Source organism: Perkinsus marinus, assembly GCF_000006405.1.
Source record: "Perkinsus marinus ATCC 50983 genomic scaffold scf_1104296957170, whole genome shotgun sequence".
NCBI lineage: Eukaryota > Perkinsozoa > Perkinsida > Perkinsidae > Perkinsus > Perkinsus marinus.
This window is the reverse complement of record NW_003207229.1, coordinates 8,337-24,214: the sequence shown is the minus strand read 5'-3', so window position 1 is coordinate 24,214 and position 15,878 is coordinate 8,337. Positions and strand designations below refer to the sequence as shown.

Here is a 15,878-nt window from a genome sequence, read left to right as displayed (position 1 = left end):
CGGGCGAGATACGGAACGTCATCTCCTCTGTTCATAGTGGCTATCGCCTGTTCGCTAGCTATCGGCACTTCGTTGGGAGCACTCGTTATGTCTAGGCGATTATTGAAAAAAGATTAAGATCAAAGATGTCCGGGCGAAATCTTCCACGATTGGATCTTCGATGGTATTGTAGTGCTGGGCGTGATTGCGCGTACGGGTACGGGTACGGGTACGGGTACGTTCGAGGCAACATTGGCTCCAGTTGCCCGTCAATACCAGTCAGATACTCATATTACTGGCGTTGCCGATTATTGGACCACTAGGAACGCGTGGATGCGCTTTTCATCCAATAGAAGGCTCGAGTCGAGCCGCTCGACCAACCCGGGTCATTGCGGATGTGTTTCCCTCAGGTTTTTAGTATCACAAGTTTCTGAGAGAAGCTCTGATGCAGTCGCATGTTATTCTCTGCGATGCTGTCTATGTGTAGTATATCAGCCCGCGAATCGACTCTCATCCTGCAAAAGCCAACCAAATCCGCCTGCCTAAACAGAGATGGTTCGTCTACTTCTGCCGCCCATTATGTGGGAGCACTGCTCCCGCAGCAGCAACTCTCGGGGAGAGTTGCTGTTGCTTGTATCTCATCTGCTGAGAGGGGGTTCGTCGTCGTTCATTTTTCCCAATGAGATGAGACCGGCGCTTCCCAGCAATCGTGAAGTGCCGGGCACAGTTTTATTCTGTACAACGATTCGGGAGGAGTAAAGATGCTCCATCACTGCGCTGCTGCGTCCGAAAAACCTGCGCCACTACAAGCTCCACTCAAATAGTCGGCAGCTGATCCATCGGGACCCGATCATCCGATGCTCTGGCAATTGATTCGATGATCGGGTCAATTGCCAGAGCAGGGATAATCAAATGCATCGAAATCAATATGCGCTCTCAACATTTGCGCTTACGTGGGCTTTCCAGATTCTGACTTTGATTCTGAGGCTTTAAAGATTCTCGAGAACAAAAATGATAACTCCGTCTTACTTCCAGCCTCAGTGATAAACAGGTCTAGCCCTCTAGATTCGGCATAAGAGTGATCCTATAATTGAATCTGCTATAGGAGGATTCGATGAAGTTATATTGGTTGTGTCGCACGCCATTCTCTGCTGTCACTCTTCTGATTGCGATGTGGAGGAATCTGACGTTGTCGTCCTTCCTTGTATATCTGTGTTTTCCAGATTGACCGAACCATGAGGGAATTCTGAGTTGATGTTGTGACTTTCGAACAGTAATGCCATGACTGTAAATTACAAGGTACCATTACAGTCTGAAATCATTTCAGTGAAATGGTACCTTGTTGATGCCTTAGAGGTGATGTTGCCTTATCCGATGCCGCATCGGATAAGGCTGTGGGCGAGGATGTGGCCTACAGTGATACGTCGAAGGGTACTGTTTCGGTGCCTGTTAACGATTGGTGCGAGAAGCCCCGTCTCGAAGAGGATATAGAAATCGACTGTGTGAGAGAGCCAGAACATTACTGCGTGGGATGTGCAGCTGCATTTGCCCATCTGGACGTCTCCACCTTCGATCGCCCTTGTGATATTTGCTCTGCCCCGACTGGGTGTGCCGGCCTGAGAGCGGATGGGCCTCTCATGACTGATGAGGAGTTAGAGAGAGCCAACTTGAAGCTCCCGGCCGAATCACAGGCTAGAGTTCCCGGCACGTCTAAGCCGAAAGGGAAAGAGCTTATTAAGGGAGAGGAGTGGCCCCCAGCTGCTTGGGAGCATGTAGATGGTTTCGAAGGAGATGATATCTGCCAAGATCCCTTACGGTTTGCGGTCCCAGAGTTTCTGGACGAGACGGTTAAGTTACCAGATATATGTGAGAGCCCTACGGAAGCGCAACAGCCAGTTGCCGACTTATGTGAGGAGTTCAAGGATCTCTTTGTGTTACGTCCCGGACGTTGTACTCAAGCTGAGCACTCGGTCGAGACTGGAACGACTCGTCCAATTTGTGAGAGGATACGGCCTATCCCTCACAAGTATCGTGATGAGATCTCGACACTACTGAAGGAGATGGAGGAGCTTGGAGTTATTAGAAGGAGTACGTCGGCATGGAGGTTCCCGTGCGTCTTCGTCCCGAAGAAGAATGGTAAAGTCCGGATGTGTATTGACTACAGGAACCTCAACAAAGCATGCCATACTGAGGCGTACCCTGTGCCCCGGCCAGACGACGTGCAGGAGCACCTGGCTGGTGCACGAGTGTTTTCGACTCTCGATTTGAGAAGTGGTTACTGGCAGATCCCGGTTCGCAAGGAGGACCAACGGAAGACCGCCTTCTGCCCCGGTCCAGGCTTCCCATTGTATGAGTGGGTGATGATGCCCTTTGGTTTGGCAAGTGCCCCGGCTACCTTCCGGCGGTTGATGGATGCCATCCTGGGACACCTTCCCTTTGTAAGGGTTTATCTCGATGACGTCCTAATCTTTAGTAGATCTGATGAAGAGCATTTGGAGCACTTGAGGATCGTCTTTGAGCTTCTACGGGCGGCTGGTATGACGGTGGCCGCTAAGAAGTGCGAGTTTATGCAGGATCGAGTGACCTATTTGGGTCACATGTTCAATAGTACTGGTATGAGTCCCGACTTGGGTAAGGCCGAGGTTATCTTACGGTGGCCTCTACCTCGGACTGCCCCGGCCCTTCGATCCTTCTTAGGGCTGGCAGGGTACTATAGGAATTTTGTCCCGCACTTTGCGGATAAGTCTCGGTGTCTTTATGAAATTGTGAACTACTGTACGAAGAACAAGGTTGTGGAACTCGGAAATCAGTGGGGCAAGGAGGAAGAGCTGGCCTTCAACGACCTGAAGCAGTGGATAGCCAGTCTCCCCTTGTTGGCCTATCCAGATTTCTCGAGACCGTTTCAGCTCATGACCGACGCCAGCGATGTAGCGATAGGGGCTGTGGTGGAGCAGGACGGAAGGCCTTTGGCCTTCTTCAGCCAGTCTCTGACCCCTACCCAGAAAGTCTGGCCGGTGTATGAGCGGGAAGCTTACGCTATCTTCAAGGCATTAGAACGGTTTAGATCGTTGCTCTGGGGTTACCATTTGGAGTTGGTCGTCTTTTCGGATCACAAGCCTTTGGAATGGATACAGACGGCTACGACGGCGAAAGTGCAACGCTGGCTCATTAGTATGTCCCAGTTCAAATTTAAGGTATTTTACAAGAAGGGTAAGCACAACGTCGTAGCTGATGCCTTGTCCCGGATTACTACATCCGACGACAAAGTGGCAGAGCCAGATCTTGGAGCACTCCAGCATGAACTGCAAGGTACACCTGCCCTGGTGACGGACAAGGTATTGACTGAAGGTAGGGAGGCCGATGCGATGGAGAAGGACAATTTTGCCCCTGCTTGTGTTCTCACCCTCTGTGAGCAATGGTCAACAGCTGATTTGGTACGTGAGCAAGAGTTGGATCCTGTTCTTCGGGTAGTGAGAGACAGGGTCCGGACAGGAGAGCCTTTAGCGAAGGATGAGCTCAAGGATCTAGAGTATCGGCCCTATCGGAGAGTTTGGCTAACCCTACGGGTTCATGATTCTGGTCTATTGGTACGAAGAGTGCAGATTAATGAAGAGGCGACTTCGAGGTTTGTTCCAGTGGTCCCCGAAGGTCTTCGACGCCAAGCATTAGATCGGTTTCATGAGGAGGCGGGACACTTTCGACGAGAGCACATGGTGGCAAGGTTGAGACGTACAGCTTACTGGCCAGGTATGAGTAAGGATATTAGTGAGTTCTTGTTGCACTGTGAAGGCTGTGCCCCCCATAAGAACGTCTTGCTACCCCACTTGCCGTATGTCCCGTATCCGGTTGGTTCGCCTTGGCATACAGTAGCTATCGATTTCCTTACGGTGGCTCCCGGCAGAAGCGGTGTATCTAAACTATTGGTAGTGGTGGACCACTTCACAAGGTGGGCCGAAGCTGTCCCCGTGGCAGGTGAGAGTGCTGCGGAGGCACTGAAGGCCCTACTGAATCTCTTTTCGATTCATGGTCCCCCGGTTAGGATACTCTCAGACCAGGGGAGTGCGTTCGAGTCTCAGCTGTTCAAGGATGTCTTGGCTCAGCTAGGTATAGCTAAGTCCCGTACTTCGGTCTATCATCCCAATGCAAATGGTCATGTGGAGAGGTTTAACAGCACCATTCTCAATTTATTAAGGACTCATGTGACGAGGGTGGATACCTGGCAGGATCACTTACGGTCAGTGTTGTGGGCCTACAACACTACACCTCATAGTGTGACTGGGTATGCCCCGTTTTTCCTAATGTATGGGCGGGAGCCGCCTACGTTATTTTTCCCAGCTTTGGAACCATACGTTGATTACGTGTTTGATCCACAAGGTTATCAGCGCCATTTGTCTCGTATTCGGGCTTGTATCGAGGACAATGTCGACGAGTGGGTTACTGCTCATGGTGCTGGGTTCCAAGCGCTGAAAGAGAGGGAGAAGATTGCTGCTGCACGTCGACATTTCGTGGGACAACGTGTAAGGCTGAGGATACACCATCCTAACAATTTGCCAGGTCGGAAGTTATTACCTAAATGGCAGTTGAATTGGTATATTGCTCAGTTTGTTTCGGGAACGCACTTGAAGACGGTGGTTCTTCGGCACTACCCCTCCAAGGAAGAGAAGGTTATCTCTACTGACTATATAGTTCCCGATCCGGTACAGCCTGCCGATGTCCCGGTAGAGCTTGGCATTGTTAGGGTGGATCCTCCTGTAGAAGAGGGGCCGCGTATAGAGCAGTTTCCATTTCGTGATGAGTTGGTTCGCTCGGCTGCTTCTAGACGGTCTGCTAGATCTTCGGTTGTCCCGGACGTCGAAGCTCCTGCTAATCTTCGGTTGGTCGACATTCCCTATGTGTATGATGGTGATGATCTTGACCCTCTAGCAGAAAGACGAGATGATCTGCTTCCGAGACTGGAGGCGCCATCGTCTGGTTCTGCACAGGTCGGTGTGCCGAGACTGGAAACCCCTATTCCAGTTCCGGTACAATTAGGGTCTGCCGTTCTCCGGTCTCCTGCCACGAGTGGGCCAGTTTTCCAGGCTACTGGTAGGGCTGGGCCTGCTGTGGTACCTGCTGGTTTGGAGTCCTCTGGTAATTCTCCCTCGTTGGGACTGGATTCTGCTTCGCAGGAATGTGGTGCCTCTAGAAGGTCACTGCCTTTCTCGGCTTCCACTCCCACCCATGTAGTGTCGGCCCCTGCAGCCGACTTCGAGCAGTTGTTAGGTCATTCTGGGCCTTCCTCAAGGCAAACGTTAAGTGCCCCTTCTGTGTTGATCTCAGCTCAGCGTCAGCAACTGCTCTCTGTTTCGCCAACTTTGGTCGACTCTGGCGAGACACCGTCTTTAAGTCTGGGTTCTGGATTGGTCTCGGATGTCCCGGTCTCTACAGACCCCTCTAGGAATGCGTCTCAGCTGGCTTCGTCGAGCTCGATTACAGCATCTCCTGGTACCGATGAGACGTTACCGTTGACTCGAGGTCCAGATCCAGCACCTGCCCCTGAGGTACAAGTAGAGGAAGCGACTGTTGAGTCCTCTACTGATCTCGTAATTCCTGACGAGATCCCTACTACCCCTGCTTTGGAAAGCTCCCCGGCCGCGACAGACACTCCGGTAGTCTCTGCTCGTAGTGGTGGTTCGACTTTGTCTACTCGCACTTACGCTGATGTGCTGGCTTCTAGTCCAGAGCAGGTAGAAGGTTCTGTAGCGCCTCGTCGGAGTATGCGTACTCCCAGGGCACCCACGCGTTTCTCCCCCGAGCGTTATACGTCCCGTGGTGGTTACGCTGAGTAGGATTATCACCTACTTCACTATCTTTGCTGACTCCTGTTTTTGTTCGGCTGATGTCATCGAGTATGACCGCCGTTTGCTGGTTTCTATTATGGTCTGGCTCTGTCCCCTTGACCGGTCTTAAAATGAGGTCCCTTATGGCCAACATTTTAGAGGGGAGGAGAGCTGGGGCTATCTTATTTTGGTTTCCCGAGATTGGATTATGTTATATTCATGCCTGTTATCTCTACTTTTTGGTCGGTATTATTGCAATGGTCTTGTTGACCGTGGAGGAAGTATGTGGGTTATGACTGTTAGTGTGCAACGGATTTGACTGTGTACACGTGCAGCTGCTTACGGCACGTGTACGCGCGCACAAGGTGTATGGAATAGGCGCATCTGACTGGGAGAGACTCGGATTCGGCTTCTGCAGGGCTGAATTCTATGTTCTTGATCCCGGAAGGAATAGCTCTGAGAGTCGGGCGGTTGCTCATTTTCCCGGAAGGCGCCAGGGATCTTGAGGCACCCTCCGTTTCTCTCGCTCTGGGAGGAGTCGCGCCACACTGGTTTACGTTGAAACGGCAAGGGGAATCTCGCTTGGGATTATACTGGTGGTTTGTTTATCTATGAGTATGGCTCGTAAGTGTTTACTGCTGGTCTCATTTCCCTCAATGTATGATATCGTTTATAGCCGTTTGTTCTGCCTTTGGTATGTTGCACGACCCGAGGATATCGATCCATGTTCCGACTTTGCTCGAGTCGGGGGGACGACGAAGAGTTCTATGTCAGCTGTTCTCACTCTGTACTCGATGTCTGCCCCGATTCGGTCCATTGTGAATGACTTCGTTGGAGCTACCGTGGCCCCAATTAGGAAAGTGGATCTTTTGCTTATTCTTTGTCCCGTAGTCTCGATATTCATGTATCGTGGCTCGGTTGACCTTTGCTAGACTCTATCTTTCCGTTAGCTATTATTGTCATCGTCCTTATTATTGTGAAGTCTGAGGGTTGGCTCAGGTTTTGGGGGGGACGAGGTGTTGTGGGTCCAGTTTGCCTGCACCCTTGTAATCTCATCAAACCTTCGCCTTCCTCAGTATAGCGAATGAGCCCAATATCGATTACTGTGCTGCTAAGTCTGTGGTATTCATACAGAACTTAAGTGCAGGTAGTGCGCTTATTGTTATTGTCCTAGGGTCGTAGTATTGGTTGCTCTAGCTCGAGTTCCCTTGTTGTGTTGTTCTTAGAGTTCATCAACCGATACCCCGACACGTGTCGCAAGAGCATCTCAAACTTCCTCCCACGTGTGGCAATCCTGGTATGTGTGGTCCACACAGTGTGAATCCCCACGGTCACCCTTCGAGCAAATCTTGGGGGTTTTCTCGCTCACTCCTAGAGCTCTTCTCGCACCCTCCTCATTTGTCCTCATATCAGCCGGGTGTGTAGCTCAGCGGTAGAGCGGCTGACTGCAGATCAGCAGGTCCTCGGTTCAAATCCGGACGCGCCCTTATATCTAATCAGACTAGATATAAGGGGGCGGCCGGAAATATGTAAAAAATCTTAAAATGTGTAGCAGACTAGACTAGTCTGCTAGATATTTTGATCAAGTGGGGAGCATTACGGGCCTGTACGTAGACTCGCAAAGCTACTACGATGTACGTCAAAGAATATCGTAGAATTATTGACCGCTCTTGAGAACTCTATCGTACTTCCAGCATTAGCCTGTCAAGAATTAAGGATTGTATCAAATCCATCCCACCTCGGCGCAGTTTCTTTTTACCTGTTCTCGTGATGTTATGGATCTTTTTTCTCCCTGAATCGGCATTTCTGTTCTCTTTCTTCCGCCTCACTCGCTGCCTCTACAGCAGCAACACAAATTTCGAGGCCCACTAGAGCACCGATGAGAGAACCCAAAAGGCTTAAAATGATATATCCGTAATTTCCTGCTCAGTAGCTCTTCGACGCTAGTATTTTGAACCACCCCTTTATGCAGTAAGGGAATAGTTCATAGGAGATGTTGGTTAGGCACAGTTCTTCGATCGGAGGACCAACTAATGAAGATCTTGTGCGGTACGCCATTTGTAAGCTAATGTTAAGTCCACCGGTTTGGCCACTGTTTGTCAAGAAGCCAGATGCTCCGACATTGAGGAGCGCTCGAGTGGTGGCATTGTTACTATAATGCTCATGGGCAATGGCACTTGTATAAGGTGAGAGCTGTCTCTCTGTCGGTCGAATAATGGGCTACGTTTCGTTCAGGAGACGCCCATTTTTTTGCAGCAAGAACATACCACAACCCCCCCTTCCCAGAATTGGATGCCAGTGCCCCTGCCACTGTGAGAGAGACCATCTCGAAGTGAGAATGGGTGGATGGCAAGCAGTTGAGTCATATTGTACCATCTAGCTAAAAGAAGATGCCAGTCTGAACGTCAGTGTGGCAGGTATTGATGAGTGTAGATCACGACAATGTTCTTCACCAAAGCGCGATGCACATCGCTTCAGAGAAGATGCCGGACTTGGTCGATGTGTGGTCGTGTCCATTGTGAAGTTGTTGTTGTCAGTTACTGTGTTAAGGAGTTACCCCCTAGTAGTATACATGTCTGCGCTCACCATATCGACACTGTCGAAAGGCTGCTGTCCTCCGTGAAAGATCGTTGAGCTGGGTACCGACAGAGTCTTGGTGAGTGCCCAAATGGATAAGTATTATATTGTTCGTTATAGGATTCATTAGAGCTTGCTGAAAAGTATTGACTAAGTGTTCAGGACGTTGAGGTGATGCGGATGAAAAGTAGTTGATTAGGATGTAGCAGTGGTGTGGTATCATATCTGCATCCTTCTACGCTATGGGCTCTAGCTGCTGTCTTGATATGAAAGTAGTGACACGATATGGTCTTAACACTGTGAATCAGGTAGTCGTTCTCTCGTGTAGTGGTGACTAGATGAACTCTGTTGATCCTATAGTTGAATCAGCTATAGGGGGGTTTGATGATGAGGTTATGGTGGCTCCTGTTGTCGTATCGGCCGCCATTCGCTGCTGTCACTTTTCTTGTCGATTCCGTTGCCGTCCTTCCGTGTATATATAAATAGCCATGAAGGATCTGACGAAATCAGGAGTTGATGTTGTGACTTTCGGACAGTAATGGTATCTTGTTGCAATGGTGGTAGTGATGGGTATTGGCTCAAGAGTTCAAGGAGTAGATACTTGCAGTCTGTGAGGTGCCATATGAAGGTTATACAGCACGTCACACTCGCGGGGTTCAACTAGTGTAAAGAGGTGTTAAGGCATGACCCATGATGCGATTAATACTGACTATTTGAAGGTAATGGACATGACTGGTTGTTGACTTGGGAACTGATAAGATCCTAGCTCTCTTCCTCCTACTATTAGCTTGTCATCATCATCTGCTTCATATCTTGCCAGTTACACCCTGTCTGTATCTTGTCATTTGGGACCTCATCCGTATCTTGCCATTTGGGACCTCATCCGTATCTTGTCATTTGGAACCTCATCCGTATCTTCCCCTTTGGTGTTGTTCGTACTTGGATACTGTGCCAGTGGCCCCTTATTCCGTAGCAGCTATCAAGTAAGGGAGTACTATATGGAGGTGATGGTACTCCAGCAGCTGAAGGAGTGTCTTTCAGTGACGCCGTAGATTGCATGTTCAGTCACGACTTTCTCATAGGAAAGGGTGGTGTTCCTGGTTGGGGAATGAGGGTCGATAATTTCGTGGCTCAGTGACGCTGTTCTTCTTCTTCTCTCCTTGTGTGCAGGTTTTAGTATTTTCTCTATCACATGCCACTCGAACCCATGCCCTACTATAGTGCCGCTGCCGCCATCGGTGGCCCCTTCTCGTCGTGGATCTCTGGAGATGATGAAGTCCAGAAGGGCTCATTCGAAAATGCTACTGTAATTTCGTGGCGCGTGACGGCTGATTGGGTGTATGACGGTTGCGTGTTTAGGTTGCGGTTTCATTGAGGAACGGTGTGACGAACATCCGGGAAGGCAAGCTGGAATTCGATCTGTCGAGTCCCCACTTCATCACCATAGACGGCAAAAAGTTAGCTATTGGTGAGTTTAGATGTGGGTTATGGGTGTTTCCTCCCCTGAGAGGATATGTATAGTGATACTATGGAAATCTGTAGGATAAACTTCCGAAGTGAGCTGAATAGCTAGTCTTATCGAGGAAAGCGTGCTGATCCAGAATATAGCGTTTGTTTTGTTTTAAAACATCATATTCGAAGATTATAGCCAAAAATATTTTCGTGCATTTTCTGCAACGGAGTTTATCTCATAATTTTCGTACAGATTTGTCTTACCCGAATCATGTTATACTCCTGTTCACACCCGATGTATATATGTTAGGATATTATGAGACGGTCTATATCCCCCTTCATGAAATAGTAATATATTCGTGTTAGTATTAGGGTATAGATATCATCTAGGTATATTATGTTGATACAGTATATAGTGAAGTTGTCCGTATATCGTGTGTTATGGTTGCTTTCTGCTCCTGCTGATGTGAGGTTTCCAAGCTTGCGAGCTTGGCTAGGGCCTCAACGACTAGACCTCAGCTTGAACTAGTATAGGTGACTCTGGAATATCCCTGCTGATATGATGGTGTTAGCGGTATAAAGAATTCAGTACTGCGAATTGGTGTTCATATATTGGATCTATCACTGAACTCGTATGATCGTCGCCATGATCATCATCACCATAGTTGTCGTTTATGTTAGGTATTGATACTGATGAAGTATTCCTGGAGCATGGTCCGACCTGTGATGTTGTTGGGGAACTCCCTAAGGTGGCCGTCGATTCGGCAGCTGCTATCGCTGCTCCAGAAGGTACACTCGGACGTAAAGTTCGTATCAATGTGAGTTGCTGTGCGCACGGCGAAGATTTTAGAATACTCATTTTCAGGTAGAAGGAGGTGATGATGCAGTATTCGCGGCTTTGAAGAAACTCGTCGCTGAGGCCAATCTTGGACCCCAGCCGTCCTTTGATGAGAAGATGGATCAAGCGCTAGATGATTTCGCCGACAAGATGGGCGATGCTTGCGATAGGTAGCTGATGATGAATTTCGTGGCGCGTGACGGGATTTTCTGTATAGGTTGCAAGTGTGGTTAGATAGTTGGGCTGAAGACCCAGCCACTTCGCTTGAGGCGGCAGAGGCTTTGAAGGCCTCGCAGAGAGCTCAAGAGGGGGAGCATATCACTTTGGGAGCTGTCGCAGAGGAAGACCACAAGGATAATGAGGTGAAGAGTGAAGGCACACAGACTACTCATGTTAAGACTAGCACTAAGAAGGGTGGGGAGGACTGGGTTGTACTATAAGTTGGAAATATTCTTCGCTGTGCGCAGTAGGATTTTCATGTTGATGGAACAGCCATCGATACCCCAGGTTGAATATTCTTCACTGTGCGCAGTAGGATACTCCTGCCTGATGGACAGGCCACCACTATCCTACTTGTTTCTCTACTACTCTGTAGTTGTCCATACTGGTGTTGCTGTCCTTATCGGAGCTGCCGTGTCGGTCCTGATGAGGATGGTGATTAGCATCAGTGTAGGGCTCAGTTATAAACACCACCATAATCTCGTCTATAACTCATTCATAGTGATGATTGTTGTGTGGTAGTTGTACCTAATAGCGTCGTAGGATGACTCTCTTGTACGTGGTGGGATGGTCTGTTTCTGGGTATGTTCAGGCTGGGATGGTATAATGGAGAATCTTCGCTGTGCGCTGAGTGCTGTTGTTGTAGTATTAGTAATTGTTGTTAGTTTTTCGAATTTGAATGTTCTCTGGTCCGATATACTACAACCATACTGTGAGTGATCAATCTGATCACCACAGTGGCGATAGGGGCGCCTCTCGCACGTATCCAGGCGACCTGTCGTCGCAGTATGCTATGAAATATGGTTGGAGTATCATTGATGATGTTAAGGTTAGTGATGTTATCTGTGTGCATGCGTGCTGATAGTTGTACCATCTTTCTGTCAGATTTCTACCTTCGTTGGACACACGTTGTCCGGGTCCCGTAGAGGGACTGTTTGTGTTAATACTGCCGAACCTCGTACTATGCTTTTTGAAGGTCGGCGCTTCGGAATAGGTGAGTATCGGCGTGGGCAGCGTCCGGACATGATATGAATCTTTTATAGCTAACCTGTTGGATATTCGTTGTTCTCCTTATTGTAGTTGTGCTACAGTCAATTTATCATGCGACTGTCTTCTCGGAGAGCTTCATATGATATTTTACATGTCCGACCACATAATCGTATCGAGATCTATCTTTCCCTACATATCCTTTAGCCGCCTGGCTAGGCCCAGTATCTGAGGAAGATTTACCTCAGGTCCGGAAGACTATGTAAAAGTCGTCGTTGGGAGATTTGATTCCTGCCCGTCAGACTACCTCCCAACGATCTTGTCACATACCAGATATTCGGATCGAAGATCTACTATTATAAACGTGAGACTCTGTTGAGGAGAGTTTGCTCAGATGGAAAATAGTCGCATCGTGACGTTTTCGCCCGAGTATAAACGTTGAAGCTGTGGGAACGATTGTGTGCACGGTGTTCTCTCGTAGGTACCATCAAGCACAGAGACTGCTGACTTGTGTCGCATTTTTACTTGGGCGAAGCTTTCGAGTGGCCATACCTACAATACTGGCGATGAAGAAAGTGAAGAAGATGATGTCTCTGGTAGAGTTGCTGAGGTCGCTGATGAGATATGCACTGCGTAAGTGAAGTTTGTGCATGCGTGCATACCAACCTGGTGATACTTCAGCGCGACCGAGTGGTTGTGTTACTGGCTTGAGAAGTATCATGGGCCATCGTCTCCATCGTCGTCGTCATCTTTCTCTACTGCGGCCTCGAGAACTCTGGCTAAGTCGCCAGGCCACATTGATGATAACAAGAGTAGCACCTCTGAAGACACCACGATCTCATCATTGACGGGAAGTTGGATAAGTGACGATACGGCTGATTACAGGTGGCCGACGGGTTTCCCAGGAATTGACTTTTTCTATGTTATTGGATGCGACATCGTCTTTTTGGTAGGGTGAGTTTGTGGTTTGATTCGATAGGTTTCCCATTACGGCTAGAACTGCGGGCCAAACACTTCCTAAAGGGTTGAGGAGGTCACCAAGTGGGCGGCTGAGGACTGTCATGGATACTCTCACTGGTGGGTTAACTTTGGTGAATCAGAGTTGTGATGGTATTCTGTGTTCAGATATATCGATTCATGATGTGACTCCCCGCATAGGGTCCGCCGCCGAGGCTGGTCGGGATGATAAAAAGCCTTGCACGGGTAGGCGTTCGATAGTAGCTGATCTGGATTGTCGAGAGCTATGGTAGATCACCCCGAATTATCGAGGATATAGTTTTATGTCGGAGAATCTGTTGTTATGTCAGGCTTCGCGATGGAAGGTGAGATGCCCACAGAGAAGCCCGTGGCTTCCGTCGAGATCGACACTACCTCCTCCTCTTCCTTAAAGTGAGTGAGGAGTGGTACGCTGATTGGGGATGAGAGGCTTTCTTGATCAGGGAGGAGGATGATGATGAGTCGGTTGAAGAGATCCCTTCTATTAAGATATCCAAGGCACCTACCTCTACTATATACGAGATAGGAGACGGGAGTAGTTCTCCTGCTGTTGCCGCCGAGCCGGTAGCAACCACTATTACGACCATACATCTAGGTCCAGCTGAAAGTTGTGGTGCGCGAGTTTCTAGCCCATCAGCTGCCAGGCTTCGGCGACTCGTTGGGAAAGTGCGAGAGTGTTTGCTTTGAGTGTACTCGATTGCATTCACCTTAAGATGTCTCTGTATCGATGGTGATAGTTGTCGTGGTATCACCATTAAGTCTATCACTCTTGTACTGTGGTAGGCCAAAGCGTTGTCTATCATAGTCAAGAACGTTATATCATAACACGAACCTCCATTCAATGAATCCTTTCTTCATTCGTCTTCGTGTCTCGACAACAGTGTTGTATATTCACTGCTGTCGCCTTATAAACTTCTCTTCGGGATGAGACTGTAAAGATACGTATTAGGCCTGTTGAGGTAGGATCCTCAGCAGACCGTTACTCCAGTGCTTTGTTTAATCTGAATACACTATAGCCTTCCGTCCGTGGCGCTGCTGCATCTACTACTACTGCTGCTATTTTTGCTATCGTCTCGGCCTATGGCTGTTGATGTGATGTGGTAGTTACTGTTGTTGTTGTAATACAGATGTACTCCGTCCACTTCATGTCATTTCTCCAATCCCATCCGGATGCTTGAGTTGTGGTGATACCAAGCGCTTCATTTAACGTTGAGTCCCCTTGACCCGACAGTTGTCCACAGCAGTGGTCAACCCGACTCGGATTGTCCGTATTTTCGTTGGCGGCTCGAGAATTCTGCGAAATTCGTGCTATATTTGGTATCTATTTTCGCGCACCGCTACTTTTTCCCCTCTGAGTTTGCCCCGCGAGCTTAGTCACTGAGTCTCAGTGGGGTCCGATTCTTGGTCTGGAGCCGTTGCCAGACGTGAGGCCCTATTGATGATTGACAATAGAAGTAAACAAGTATTCAATAGAGAAACTAACGAAAGTTCATCCTCTTATTACTCGATCTCAATATCATATGACCGATCAACAGTACGCATACGTCCCAACGATTGGAGGAGCACGCATAAACAACAACACGGCACGCATACGATCCCCTGCGATGCCTCCTAATCCTCAATACCCCTATTCAGCTCGAACGAAACAACTCCGATTCCGGGTAGTCCACAGATTGGGCAGCCCTATCCAGCCTTGTGGATCTCGTTCATTATCGGCCAATGTTAGTCGATAAGTGAGTGTGCTATCACTTAGCGTTCCAGAGAGTTTTCGATAGAAACGTCCGCATGATAAGGGTGAGCTAATTTCACATGTTAAACAGAGATACCGCTGTAGTAATATCGTAGAAAGTTCTCCACATACTGCGTCAACTACATATCCCATCGAGGGTTTTCGACCGCGGGGAGGTTTTTGAATTGGTGGCTGACACCATTACAGTCAGTTTCGTGCCATCTTTCGGACCTTCGTGCTCTAAACCACTGTACAATACCTTCTGAGGTCACTCTTGTCGATGAATGGGACTTGCAATGTAAGCAAGCTGAGTATGATTGACAGTATCCTAACGCAAATCACTGATTCGAAATCACACGTTAATCAGAAAGTTCGAAAAAGGAAAATATCCGTCGACTCAGTCAGCTTTTCGCTTCTCGTTGCCTTTAGCGACATAAATCAACAACAACAAGACCAAGGACTTCAGAAACTCAACGATTATCGATGAAACTTCGAAAGTCACCCTACACCGCACAGCCATACCATTTCCCCTCAACTGGCATCTCGGCGAGGCAGTTGAGCGTGTAAAGCTTTTCCGCGCTCATCTTAGCAGGACAAAGGAAACGATCTCTCGTCATAGTACCCCAGAAGACAGTCTCTTGTTCACCCTGGCAGTCCCGGTAAACGAACGGCTGGCCGTAGGAATATCTCAGCTTATGAGGCATTTCGCTTCGATCGACCAGTAAAATGACGAGATGAATCAGAACGAAGGCCACAGCGATGCCGAACAAGTGTCGAGAACATTTGGTGGAGTGATGACCAGCGAGAAGCCCGAGCGCCGCGATAACTCCTATGGCTTCCATCAGATATAATGCAACATCAGGTCGACCATATTGTTCAATGGGATGATATAGCACCGCAAAAGGGATGTTGAAAAGGACGGGAACCAACAAGAACATGAGGGTGGAAATCAGAAGCGTAGATCGAGTCCGTGTTAGAGCATAGACAAGGCCAATGCACGCCGTCTCAGAAAGTATCCAAAAGCTGCTGGCTATAGGAACCTGCAAAGTATCACTGAATGAAATGAGTAACGTCGTAACTAATTACCCCACAAATCTTAGCGCTGTAGAGTTCATCACTCTCATGCCAAGTCCACCAAAGCAAGTGAGCACCAACGATATCGAGCAAGGACCACAGGTATCTCCCAGTGAGACCTGTGTGGCTTAATGAAGGAGGGAATGAGCTCTGTATAAGACCCACCCGAGAAGAGAGCCAGCCCGAGTTTGCGTAAGAGATTCTGTTT

General features: G+C 48.6%; 4 protein-coding genes across 4 annotated transcripts; 3 read left to right on the top strand and 1 right to left on the bottom strand.

Annotated features, from left to right (window-relative positions):
* Window positions 1-1,150: 1,150 nt before the first annotated feature.
* Window positions 1,151-8,432, top strand: Pmar_PMAR003969 (retrovirus polyprotein, putative; the record flags this gene model as incomplete). Its single annotated transcript, XM_002774885.1, has 7 exons — window positions 1,151-1,170; window positions 1,334-5,803; window positions 7,025-7,095; window positions 7,864-7,984; window positions 8,034-8,130; window positions 8,216-8,301; window positions 8,336-8,432. 7 exons carry the CDS (start codon window positions 1,151-1,153, stop codon window positions 8,430-8,432), a joined length of 4,962 nt encoding a protein of 1,653 aa, XP_002774931.1.
* A 1,123-nt stretch (window positions 8,433-9,555) lies between these two features.
* On the top strand, window positions 9,556-11,381 carry Pmar_PMAR003967 (hypothetical protein). The gene is made up of 5 exons (XM_002774884.1): window positions 9,556-9,681; window positions 9,735-9,843; window positions 10,509-10,645; window positions 10,693-10,835; window positions 10,883-11,381. The coding sequence occupies exons 1-5, from the start codon at window positions 9,568-9,570 to the stop codon at window positions 11,103-11,105; spliced, it is 726 nt and encodes a 241-aa protein (XP_002774930.1). The 5' UTR covers window positions 9,556-9,567; the 3' UTR covers window positions 11,106-11,381.
* A 182-nt stretch (window positions 11,382-11,563) lies between these two features.
* Window positions 11,564-13,958, top strand: Pmar_PMAR003966 (hypothetical protein; the record flags this gene model as incomplete). Its single annotated transcript, XM_002774883.1, has 9 exons — window positions 11,564-11,713; window positions 11,770-11,878; window positions 12,174-12,235; window positions 12,353-12,504; window positions 12,851-12,948; window positions 12,997-13,074; window positions 13,179-13,260; window positions 13,311-13,431; window positions 13,884-13,958. The coding sequence occupies 9 exons, from the start codon at window positions 11,564-11,566 to the stop codon at window positions 13,956-13,958; spliced, it is 927 nt and encodes a 308-aa protein (XP_002774929.1).
* Window positions 13,959-15,099: 1,141 nt separating this feature from the next.
* Pmar_PMAR003965 (hypothetical protein) lies at window positions 15,100-15,300 on the bottom strand (the record flags this gene model as incomplete). Its single annotated transcript, XM_002774882.1, has 1 exon — window positions 15,100-15,300. One exon carries the CDS (start codon window positions 15,298-15,300, stop codon window positions 15,100-15,102), a length of 201 nt encoding a protein of 66 aa, XP_002774928.1.
* Between the last annotated feature and the right edge of the window lie 578 nt (window positions 15,301-15,878).